We start from the raw sequence: 12,574 nt of genomic DNA on the forward strand, positions 1-12,574 counted from the left end.
TTTATTTTAATATTTGAACACATTATCTTAACAACAAATACATTTCTTTGGAGACAAATATTTTAATACAGGTATAACTATATATTACAGCTATACAAATCTACGTGGAATTATATAAAATGATTTTACACAATAATTTGCAATTATGCAGTGTCTTCCATCAGAGGATCTCAAAATACTTTACAAACCTTAATGAATATATCCTCACAATACTCCTAGATTATAAGAAAATATTAATCTCATTGAGGCAAAATGCAGTTAAGAAATTTGCCCAAGATCACACAAGAAGACCTAGAAATATAATCTAGATATCCTGGTTCTAGTCTTCTGCCTCAGCCACAAGACCAAAGAAAACCTCTAGTTTTTTTCCAAGCAGGATAATAATATTTTTAATGCATTACCATTCTTTTTACATGCAGTATCAGGTAATATGGACATGTAGTCTCACTGGTTTTTTTCCAAGTCATAAATGATGAAAGGGTAAAACTCATATAAAAATTAGGAAAATATGCTTAGCAGCCAACATAAGCAACACATAGGAAGTGCTGTTGGCAATTGGGTTTAGAAGTATAAACATTACATTAGTAGACCCATGAGATAGCATGATGTAGCCACACCTGGAGACTCTCTCCTATTCCTTTCCCAAGCCACTAATGAAAACAAGACTGAAGCCAAAACGTGAAGATTCAGCTATACAACATGAGTTAGGTCTCAGAGGCTCAACTACATCAAACAGGCATAAAATAAGCTGGATTCACTTTAGCCAAATATGTTTCCACTTGAAACAAGATCGAATTCTGTCAAGAAGGCCTCAAAATTTTACTAGATGCTGTAAATCTGTTCAGCAGCTGTGGGTGGCACCAGTTTCACAATAAACTGGCCTACTGAATAAACAGGGACAGTTCTATGTAAAATAAGCGAAAGCTGAACAATGAAACAATCATCAATCATTCACAGCTGCTTCCTGTAGGAAATATGTGCTCCTATTATCTGACTATCACAGTTAAATAATCACACTAGTAACTGACCCTCCTGGTACAAAGCATTTCATTAGCTAATTAGCTTGGAAAAAATCTGTTCCAGTTTCCCAAGAAAACCGTTGAAAGAATAACCAGTTTGGTTTAAAAACAAGGACAATTTAGGAAGTGTTATACCATATAAAGAAAAATATCTGCTCTTCTATCACTATTTTACATATCTCCAGCAGTCATTGTAATTAATTGTTGGTAAAGTTATCCAAAAGGACTGGTGGCGGGGTTGTGCGTGGACACTCATGCAAACGGTAGAAAGCTCACCTGCGTACGCTCCAAACATGTTACAATCCCATTAATGGGAGCTGGTCATTTTGATACAGCTAAAACATCTACTATAGCGTATAGTTTGTCAACCTGTATTATTTGTACGTCACACAGATTGTTCTAACAAAGCACCCCGTCTATTTGAGAATTGCTGCAACAAGCTGTGTGTTTGATCCTAATGAAAATATAACTCAACTTGCCAGCACAATGGAATTTGGCCAGCTCCCTGTAATTAGTGTTTCACACAATCATGCAAAGGATTTGGGTTCAATTGCAGAATCTAGTTTTTCCACTCATCAAGTTGGCAGGGGCTAGGAACAAATACTTTTGGCTGTGTAGTGGAATCACTTCATGATTACCCTCCAGCCAAAAGAAAGTGCAGCAGTGATGTCTTCTGAAAGGAGTTCCATCCAGCCATCACTTGCTAGAATGCAGATAACTGTAGTGTAATCACCATGAGGTTGGATTGGATAAACTGTAGAAAAACATGGGGAATCCTTGGAGTTGAGTCAGTTGCGTAAATGACATATACAGCTCTCGGGGGGGGGGGGGGGGGGGAAGGGGAGGAGTCTGCAGTTTGCAACTCAGGTCCAGCAGAAAATGACTTCTGATTAGCAGCTGTACCTGGTTTACAGGATATAATACATGTAAAAAAAAACACTTTTAAATTTCATTCCCCACACATCCATTCATGCCTCAAAACTTTCTTTCAGCATGTACAAAAATAAACAGTCAACCGAACTAGAATTCCAAAGAGGATCACAGTGATCTGGACTAGTTTTCCAAAATTTTATGAGAAAGTGATATGTTAATTTTAAAACGTGCAGTTTAGCTGTTCTGTTTCCATCACCCAGCCTGGATCTAAAAACAAATACAGACTTCAAACATCCATTTCACCCATAATGAACTACATGCCTTGTTGAAAACCACCAAACAGATAACATTTTTGGTCTGCTGCCAATAACGAAGGGCCTTATTCTGCTCTTCTTCGTTATTTACACACTTCCAACAGTTTGCAACAGTTCTCCTATACAGAGCAAGATGTGCTTTATTTGCCCACAATGCTACTCCCTTATTATTCCCCTGGGACACAAAGTACCTCCTGAGGAGATAGAACTGGACAAGACGAGGGCAGAGTATGGTACAGCACTTAAAAGGGATGCAGTAGTTTGGTGCTACAGTGTCCCTTAACTCTCCGCCAGGATGGCATAACACCCCACATCTCCAGAAGAAGGGCTGTGCCTAAATAGCACAAGGTAGCCCTCCCCGGTTACATTTGCTGAGAGGGGCATACCAGACACTGAGGTGATTTTTTAGCTGGTTTTTTTACGCAGTATGACCAAGTCTTGCATATTTCCTTTCCATTATTTTTTAATCCGAATAACAAACGTGTTAAATTGGTACAGGTATATTTTGCAATAGACTTGAACCAAAAGTAATAAAGCTGTTAGAATGAAATTCTAATGCAAAATACAGTGGGTACTGGGAAGAAACAGTGAAGCTAAAAGTACACCAAAAAGTCAAGCTAAGGGCTTAAACCTTTAGTTTGCTGAGGGTGAAACCAGAGATTTGCTTAATCTGGGGGGAAAAAAAGAAAAATGCACAAGCACTATAAAGAATACTATATACAATATATAGTTATCTGTACAGATTTTTCCTTTAAAAGGCTTCATCTTTCAAAAATCATTGGTAATTTTGTTTTTATTTCTTTTGTGAATATGTATCAGCAAACCCTTTTACTTCATTTTGTTCTTACTTGGCCTCAGCAGGCAGTGCTACTACAGAAGAATCTCAGAGTTACGAACACCTTGGGAATGGAGGTTGTCCATAACTCTGAAATGTTTCTAACTCTGAACCAAGCACAGTTTGGGGTCCAGATCCAGCAGCTGACCCTCCAAATCAGGCTTCAGCAGCAGCTGAGCTCCCTACTCAGCCCCGGCATGAATTTGCCAGCTTGTACTCCTCCTGGCAGGGGTGTGTGTAAAAACGGTGCGCTCTGTGTGTGTGTGTGTGTGTGTGTGTGTGTGTGTGTGTGTGTGTGTGTGTGTGTGTGTGTGTGTGTGTGTGAGAGAGAGAGAGAGAGAGAGAGAGAGAGAGAGAGAGAGAGAGAGAGACACACACACACACACACCCCAGCACTGCGCCTGCTCCGCTGGCTGGCTCCGGCTGCCTTGGGCTGGCAGTCCTGGCATCTTGCTGTAAATGGCTGCCCCGCACATGGGGGGGGATGGAGTGGGGGGGAGACAGGCAGCCCCCCAATGTGCCTACCTTTAAGATGCAATACAGGCACAGCATAGTATTTGCTTTTTTTCCCCTCTCTCTCTCTGCTTCTGCCTGATTAGTTACTTCTGGTTTCACTTGGTGTCCGGTTGACCAGTCAGTTCGTAACTCTGGTGTTTGTATCTTTGAGGTTCTATTGTATTGTTACAAAGTGGATAAGCCTCAAAACGTATGTGGACATTGACTGTGAAGCTGTTCACCAATAAGTAAATACTGGCCTCTGAACCACTACTTTGTGAAAACTGAAGGGGTAAGCTACAAGAAATTCATTTGGACTCTATTCACTGGGCATAGTCAGACAGGATCAACTGTCGGACACTAAGCTGAAAGTCCAGAAAATCCACAATACTGCCTCACCGACAGCAAAGAAGCTAAGCCTTACCTCATAATGACAATACATCTCCACCTTTCAAGCTGTGGCTCTAAACTCTGCCTTCTTAAACTAATGCATCAGGTCAGTGGTACATGGGGTCCATACGCAATAACATTCAACATTAGCTGAGAAGGCTCAGATAGGTCTCTAGGACTTTTTTCCCCAGGCTGAGGAGATATGAAAGGGGGAGTTTGGTGTAGCAAAACTCTAAGGAAAAAGTAACAATTAAGCTCTGGGTGTGCTCTTGTTGGCTTGCCACTACACAAGACCATTGAGAGAATACCCAGGCTAGCTTGCTCCCATAATATTTGGTTTACAAATTTGACTTTCGGGTAGAAGTTGTTTGAACTTGTTTTTTCTTTTAAACGGTGGTTTAAAACTAACATTCACAGAACATATTTTCTTTAGGAATAAAATGTTAAAGATTTTGTAACCCTTGAACTTTTCTTTTTCCCTTGCCTGCACGTACAAATTGAGAAATTTCTCACCTGACAATTTTCTATGAACAACTTCTCCCCTCATTCATTACTCAGGAGCTACATAATGCCCCCCACCTGTAGAATTTGGAGGCAGTCCAATGCTGTTGCTGGAGGCTCCAGGACTAAGCTCCCCCCTTCAGCTCAGGCTGAGCAGAAAAGATTTCTATAGCTGCATAAATGCTCCAGCAACCTAGCATTAAGACAGCTTGAAATAAAGTATTAAAATTAAACATAAGACACTATCATTATGTCTACACGGCCCGGGGAAGTGAGCCTCTCAGCCTGGTTAACAGACTTGGGCTAGCAGAGTTCATGCAGTGCTCTAAAAATAGCGGTGTAGGCAGCCCTTTGAAGTTGCAGCTCAAGCGCCAACCCAAGCCACAACTTCAAAGGGCTCTCTACATGGCTATTTTTAGAGCACTAGCATGAGCCCCACTAGACAAAGTCTGTCGACCAGGCAGGGAACTCACTTCTGCGGCCTGTGTAGACGTAGTCTAAGTCTCCCTTTACAGAAAATTTTCATTTTAAATTCTGGTACTTTACCAGACTCCCAGAGTGGGTTGAATTTGGTGAGAAGCTGCTAAAGGAAATTATCAAGTAAGAAATTTCTCATTACTTTTGCAAATCTTCCTCAGATGAGGCTCACACATATTTCCCTTAGTGTCTCTGGTGACTGCTGTGAACGGTTTCCCAGAAGCCTAGCATGCCAACTGGTGCAGCACCCTCGAGGCCCTAAGGCTTTGGCATTTTGGACGGAATGAGATGAACAGGGTATAATTAGCATATGTAGTCCATATTCTTGAGCTATATCTTTAGAGCTCCAGGAATGCCCATTTACGCCACAACCTTCCAAAGATTAGAACAAAATGATGAGAGAACTACTTCCCCGAAACTGTGGAAAGAGGAACTTACCTTGACCAGAAAGGTTTCTGGAGCTATAACAATAACCTTTTCCTCATGACAAAGACAGGGTGGCTCTTGTATGGATATGGGAACTAATTTCAGAGGTAATGGTGACTAGAATGACTAGTCACAGGCTTCTCTAATTTGTCCTTGTAATAAACTGGGCACCCAACACTCAAATGGAGTATTCAATGTGCCTGGCTACAAAATACTGCTATGGCTGGTACCCACATTTCTACAGTGCTTGGTTGCAGGACTCCAGTCAAACCTCCTGGAGAAACTCCAATGTAGGTGAGTTCACCAAAATTTTGGGATTATAATATTTGCACCACAATAGCATCTAGAGGTCAGGGTTCCAGTGTGCTGGGCATTGCATAAACAAAGAGGCTACCCTTGCCCCAAAGAGCTTTCTGTTTTCCCTCACACCAAAAAATGTAAATTTGACCAGATAAATGAATGAAATATCCTGGCTGAGTTCTGTCTGGACATCAAACTGTATCAGAGCCAGATGAAAAGAGGGAATCAATTGGGACTTTGAGAGCCACAGTTCATTTTATGATTCCCCTCCTTGTTTGAAGGGTGAAAGCGTTACTTGTCTCTACCACCAGCAGATTACTTAACTTTCCATGCTGGCCAGTGCACAGTACAGTCAAAGCTTTGCCCCCTCCCACCCCCGCTCACTCAGAAAGGCTCATGTTTAAGATCTTGGGCCTGAGACCAGTAAAAGCTGTGTACATCATGGCAGTAACAAGCGCAGTCTTCCAAAGAGTAAAAGAAATGAATTAGTCTTCTGGCACTGGTTACCACCATGACACAGAGTGACTAGCCCCTTTAGGGGAGTTGGGGACAGCTACATCAGGGTCATAATTAATTAGCTGCTTCCACACCAGAGGGGTGAGACTAAGGAGGGTCAGGTGCCAGCTTAATGGACACCTAAGCCTAAGCACAGAGAGCTCAGTCAGGGATCTGGAACCTCAGGGGGTGAGTCAGCTCCTGTGGAAGGCCCTGAGTCAGGGTCTGCGGAAGGCCAGACACTCCAGGGGAACCAGTGTTCTACACAGGGCAGGGAATGATGCAAGGAACAGAGCCCAGCAGGGGCTGAGAATGGTACACCAGGGGAACCAGCCTGGGCGTGAGTGCTCTATCCCAGAGCCAGAAAGCCTCTCACAGCGGATAAGCCAGAGAGATAAGCCATGTCTCCAGCACAGATGGCTATGTGGAGAGTGGAGACGACCCACCTTGGGGAAGGAAACTGATGTTGGCCAGCAAGGGGCACTGCATGGGGCTGCCATGCCACAACATACCTACGAATTCATAGCCAATTAATAATGCTAAAGTGGGCTACCAACCGCTGCTACCCAAAAGAATGGGGAAAAACACTATTCCTATTGCATCTCTGTACTCAAGAGTACACTTACAAAGTAAAGCCCTCATTCTGCAAACATTTACACATCAGAAAGCGTTTGCAGGATTGGACCCTGAACTATTATGTCTCTTCATTAAGGTACTGAATTACTCATGAATCCACAATATTTTCTGAAGATTTATTATGCAGCTGAATATTCATACTATCCCAAAATGCTGAGATCACTTCAAACAGGCACATGGGAAATTTGTGATGCTCAATTTGTGGTTAGTTACTAATGTAGCAACGTTTTGCATTAATGAAACTCTGATGTGCATTAATTACTATTCTGCCTCGTAAGACTTTTTTGTGCCTGTTTGTTAATATGGGAGACAAAATAACCATGTATGACTTATTGGGGGGGGGGGGGAGAAACGGACGCAGAATGTAAGCTAAAGCTCATTTGGATTTAGAAAAAACAGACTATATTAAGGAACCATGCAGTTTCTCACCAGTGTTCCATGGAAAGATGCCATTAAGAAAAGCATTGAGCACATTTTAGTTCCTAGAAATGAACTTACCTTGGAGACCCTAGAAATTGCTGTGATCTCAGTTGTTCAGCCATATACAAAGAAGCTGCTATTGCCAGTAGTTCCCTCTTCTCAAGATCTGTCAATTTGTGTCCTAGTTTTCAAAAACAATTTTTTAAAATTGTTATATACCATGAGCCAATTTAGCGCTTCTAGCCACACAAAATAATAATCAGTAAAAACACTATTTAAGTCCTGTAGCTTAAATCTATTTTTTCCCTAAATTAAGAAACACTTAGAATGGCAGATGTTCACAGTTCCAGGATTTAAATAGTATGTTTTCATACAGCTCAGCCCTACAGTTAACACTGGTGTCTATGTTAAAAACAATCTGACAACTGAAGGAAAAAAAATTAAGTGATGCTGTAGCATCTTGTTTTCATTAGTAAAATGTCACTGGTTGACATATTGTGGCTCATGCTGATAAAGAATCCATCTGTACATTAGAACTTATTCAACGTATGCAATATTCTTTTTAATACTTTACTTTCTAAAAGCTACAGCTCTCCCTCCCTGCATGTGATGATACAGCAATATATCCTACTGGAAATACCGGGAACTGAAACTACTTGTCATCCCTATTACAGCTAGTGTCTGTCAGATCGGGGGTATTACTGTTTGTTTGTCTGTGGTAGAGCACAAATTATACTAGATGTTTTCTAAACAGAAAGTGGTATGACATCTCTGTCCCACTAAGCTTGACTTGAAAGAGAGCCAGCCAAATGAAGGTTAGGCGGAATGGGTACAACATAAAAATAGAGTGGTTAAGGTAATCTTTGGCCAGGTCTTTGTTCAGACAGTAAAAATCAGCTAGATTTCTCATAGGAAACATAGCAGAATTCAGTCTCCAAGTGAAGCTTAAATATGGAGAAGTTATTGGCCTTACAGATTAGCTCAGGAAGAACTTTCCATCACAGCAGATAACACTGAAGAAGACACAGATGGGTTTACATGAGAAGTTGACACATGGGAGGATAAGGCTGGCACCACAGGCAAAGCAGAAGGAGTTGGGAATGACTGGAAACGAAGCATAGGTGGATAACTAAGGAGGACAGCGTTCAGCAGGCCTTTGAAGGCAGCAATACGACGTTAAATTTGATGAGGTAATGGAGGCTGAGGGATTCAAAGAGAGCCCACAGTGAAAACAACAGGCAAGAAAGACTATTTTTAGCAGAGGTGTTTTGTATGGACTGAGGGGGGGTCAATGTGTGTGTTTGGGAGGCCAGAGAGCAGGATATTTCAGCATTTGACATAAATGAAGGAATGAAAGAGAGCTGTAGTTGGAAGGAAGGAACACAGACAGACAGAAAAAGATGGGTCTTAGAGATATACTGGTAAGGAACAAACTATGCCATGCTATAGGGTAAAGAAGGAACACCTTGTTTTCACAACACAAAAGTGATTACCACTTTTCTTGTCAAATGTATCTGTGCCCCAGAAAAGTGCCACCAACTCAGACTAGTTGTGGGGGGGGGGGAGATTCATTCATTTTATTTGGATTAGCTATTACATAGAGACCAATACAGTGGGACAAACAAAGATGCTTCATGGTTATCTTATGTTAGCAATAATAAAGGCCCAGTCTTGAAAACACTCACATGAGGCACCATTAATTACTTGGTGCCCCAATTCCTTCACTGAAGATGTCTCACATGAGTAAAGTTTTCTCAGGTGGTCATTTGGTGTCCTGGGGCAGGTCATACAGCCTTGTTGCACCTCATCACAGTGATGGCCCTCTGAAGAAGCTCTACACTGCTCTCTGTCTCCTGCCTCAAGCAGAGCCTCTACCTGCAGCTGCAGTAGGGTCGCAAACACCATCCAGAGATCACCAAAAGACCAATTCAAAGGGTCCTCAATGTTTATTCACATTCTACTTGTGATCATTCTTAGCGCATGCCAATTTCCACGACTATAATGAAGTATGATTAGTATGATTCTTTGAAAATATATAAAATATATCTGAAAATTACAGCAGCAGGATTTACTATAACTTGTGTAGTAGCATGGTTTCAAAATAAATATGTCCTCTGCCAATTTGAGGAGCAGATACAATCATTGGAGTTGGCACCTCTTGCAAAAAGAGAATGTGGAACGTGCTGCTTGGAATCCACAAAGCAGCAATGGTATCCAATTAGACTGATGCTAAATGCCCTTACACTGACTGTCACAAACCAAAAAATGAAAATTTAAAGATAACAAGGAATGACAAAAACATACAGGTCTGCATCTATTTTTTAAATTTAGCATTTATTAAAATATTTGGGCTACAGATTACTGTAACTTCCTTCACTCACTGTTTATTATTGTTTCCTTCTGCCTCAAAATGGAAGCTATATGCACTTTAATGAACATATGGACAAACACAACTTCTGAAGAGAAAAACCTTGAGCTTTCTCTTGCCATTTGGTGGAAACCGTGTGAAGGCAAAATGAAAACTTGGAACTCTGAACTTGTGTGTATTTTAGGGACATATACAGGGACACCCCAGAAATGTTTGAGGTGGTATGCACTGTCAATCCCTGTGGAGCCATCCCTGCTGCAACCACTGGCCCCTTCACCTTACCTGCTGAGTCTGCGCCATGCTCAGCCCATCCTTCAATCCAGTCCAGCCCACCCAGTTGCAGTATCACTCCCTACCCCAGAGAAGGAATATGTGCTATTGGAAGTGGGCCAAACCAGGCAGTCTCCCAGTGGGAAACCCTGGTGCAGAAGCTACCCCCATGGCAGTGGTGAGGTGAGGCAGCACTGTTCACCTCACTCTCCCCTCAAATTTGTCCCTGCCAGCTCTCTGTCAGGACAAGAGGGCAGCAGGTTCAAAACAGAGTGAATGGCATTGTGATCTGGTACACGGGGGACAGAAGTGATGACACACCAGGTCACCACACCATTCACTCAATTTTGGCCCCACTGCCTCCCCATCACGATGGAGAGCCAGCAGGACCAAACCTAAGTGGACAGCAGGGCAATCAGCACGGCTGTTTCTCATCGCTGCCAAAGGGAGGCACCATGCATGTGGCTGTGGGCACCATTGGACATGTATGATTCCACAACTTCATGAATAAACTGGTCTGACTATTATGCATAACAAAGTGAGCTTCCAGCTCTCTATACACCAAGTGTTAAAATTTAATCAATCATGAGATTTTGTTTTGTTTTTAAATAGGTAGTACTCAAAAATAATAGTCTGATTACATGCCTTGACCCAATAAAAAGCAGAGTTCCTTATATGATGAAAAATAGATCTTTTCCCCCCTCTGTCCTAAAAACCCATGACAAGTATGTGTAACCAAATTCACGTATGCCAATATGTGGGAGAACATGCTCCCAGGAGTACAAATAGCATCAACTCGTATATAGGAACAAAGAAAAACTATAAAGATCCCAATTTGCAGGTTTTATTGTATGACCTTCATCTGGGATGAAATCAATAACTGCTTTTGCACTTGCCATGTTGCAAAAACTATTTTCTTCCTCAATCTTCAATAAAAATCAAACTCCAAACAGTGAACAAGGGTCAATATCTTGAAACAGCTTAACAACAGAATAAGAGGTACATACATCTCTTCACCAATAGAAGCATAGAAAAAATATGTTTATCTGCTTTCTTTATTTGTCACTGTTTGTATTTGTTGTGATATAATTTAAACAAACAGAAAACCAAGCATGACTGGAGCGCCCACTGAGAGTGGTTCTTAAGTCTAAGGTCATATCTACACTCTGAAAACTCTATTGGCATAGCACTGCGAGTTAGACTGGCATAGCTACGTTGCTCCAAGGTGTGAATTTTTCACATCCCTGGCAATGTAACCATGTCGACCTACATTTAGACCAGGCCTAAAAGATAACAAACTGTTAAAAGCGTATCAAAATTAGCTTTCTGTGTTTTGCTACAAAGGTGCCATCTGAATTTAAATTGAATTTAAATTGAATTTAGTAACTCTGTATTAAAGTACCATGGGTTCAGCTCCTGTTGCTACAGTTTCAAGCTCAACCGAGTGAAAAATCACCTCTGGTGCTTTTCTCAAATTTGGAGGCCCCAGGAACACATGAAGACTAAGGATAGTGACCACAGACACAACCACAAGGACAAAGTCTTATCTGTACTAAAAGTTTTATTAAAGCAATAAAGAAAGTTACAATTTCCCATGCATCTATAAATCCGACAAAACCCCATGCAATGACTAAGACTGTAGTCATACTAACATCCTCAAAGATATTCTAGGGTCCGATGGACCTCTCAACAGAGAATCGTCAATAGAGGGATGGTTCCTGCTGGGGTTTTCTGTTGGGTCGTCCCCTGGGGTCTTCCCACTTTTACCCAACCAGGGAACCTCTTTTACATCGTTGTTTTGACCACACCTACTACCTTATGCATATGCATGAGGGTTTCAACACTCTTTTCCTTATCTGTACTACCACACCCCATGAATATTGGAGTGCTCCATTTTTCATAGATTAAGAGGAACTAAGAAACATTCTCATTAGCATCTATGCACAACATGTAACCTGCGTCAGGACAGGACATTCCATGATGTGACAATCAGGTGTCTCATGATCTTGGACAACACGCTGCAGCCTACTGCGATCTAGGTTTCTGTACCATCACCTACTGGCACATCTTTTACAGTAATCTTGTGGCCTTGCTGGCACAGGGTTGTTCCTAGATCACCCACTCACATCAAGTGTTCTTAAGCCTATGGCCTAGTATGGCTAAACTAAAATCTTAAAGGTCTCGGCCTGTAGGCCTTGCATTCATCACTCCTGAATACTTGCCATGTTTATACATCTATAATCCTATAATTTAAATCTATTTAGCATACACTGATTATATATGAAATAACATATGAGTTGAGCATAACATTCAACAAAATGATAAAATGAATTAATTAGATACACATCTTATTGAAGCATAGCCTTGGAAATAGACTTCTGAAATTCTATTTAAGCCTACTTTCTATGTACTGTATAGTCAGTGTTTATTTTTATTATCTAAGAAAAAACTGCTTTCATACAATGTCAAGGCTTGAGAGGTTAACTGCTGAAAAGTCAAGAAAGTCAAAGTTATGGTTCCCCTTTAATTCAGGAAATGTAAGACTCTACTTAACATAGCACAGTCCCCCTTCATGACAAAAGGGTCTTTCATTATATGCTCACACAACATTTATGAAGTTAATCGAGTCACTATAAACTCCAAGAACATATTTTTCACGTAGCTATACATTTGAAAAATATATTACAGAAAAAATCCACAGTTGCTACAAACAATAGTTTGTACTATGTTATTTGCCAGATAGTATGAGATGGTT

The 12,574-nt window shown here is 41.1% G+C and overlaps 1 protein-coding gene across 1 annotated transcript in view; it reads right to left on the reverse strand.

Annotated features, from left to right (window-relative positions):
- PCCA (propionyl-CoA carboxylase subunit alpha) overlaps positions 1–12,574 on the reverse strand; it is a 384,189-nt gene that overhangs the window by 144,519 nt on the left and 227,096 nt on the right. Inside the window, exon 18 of the mRNA XM_034758211.1 lies at positions 7,260–7,362. Within this exon, the coding sequence (XP_034614102.1) occupies positions 7,260–7,362 (103 nt within the window). The remainder of the gene's footprint in view (positions 1–7,259; positions 7,363–12,574) is intronic.

The sequence above is a fragment of the Trachemys scripta genome, chromosome 1, assembly GCF_013100865.1.
Source record: "Trachemys scripta elegans isolate TJP31775 chromosome 1, CAS_Tse_1.0, whole genome shotgun sequence".
Lineage (NCBI taxonomy): Eukaryota > Metazoa > Chordata > Testudines > Emydidae > Trachemys > Trachemys scripta.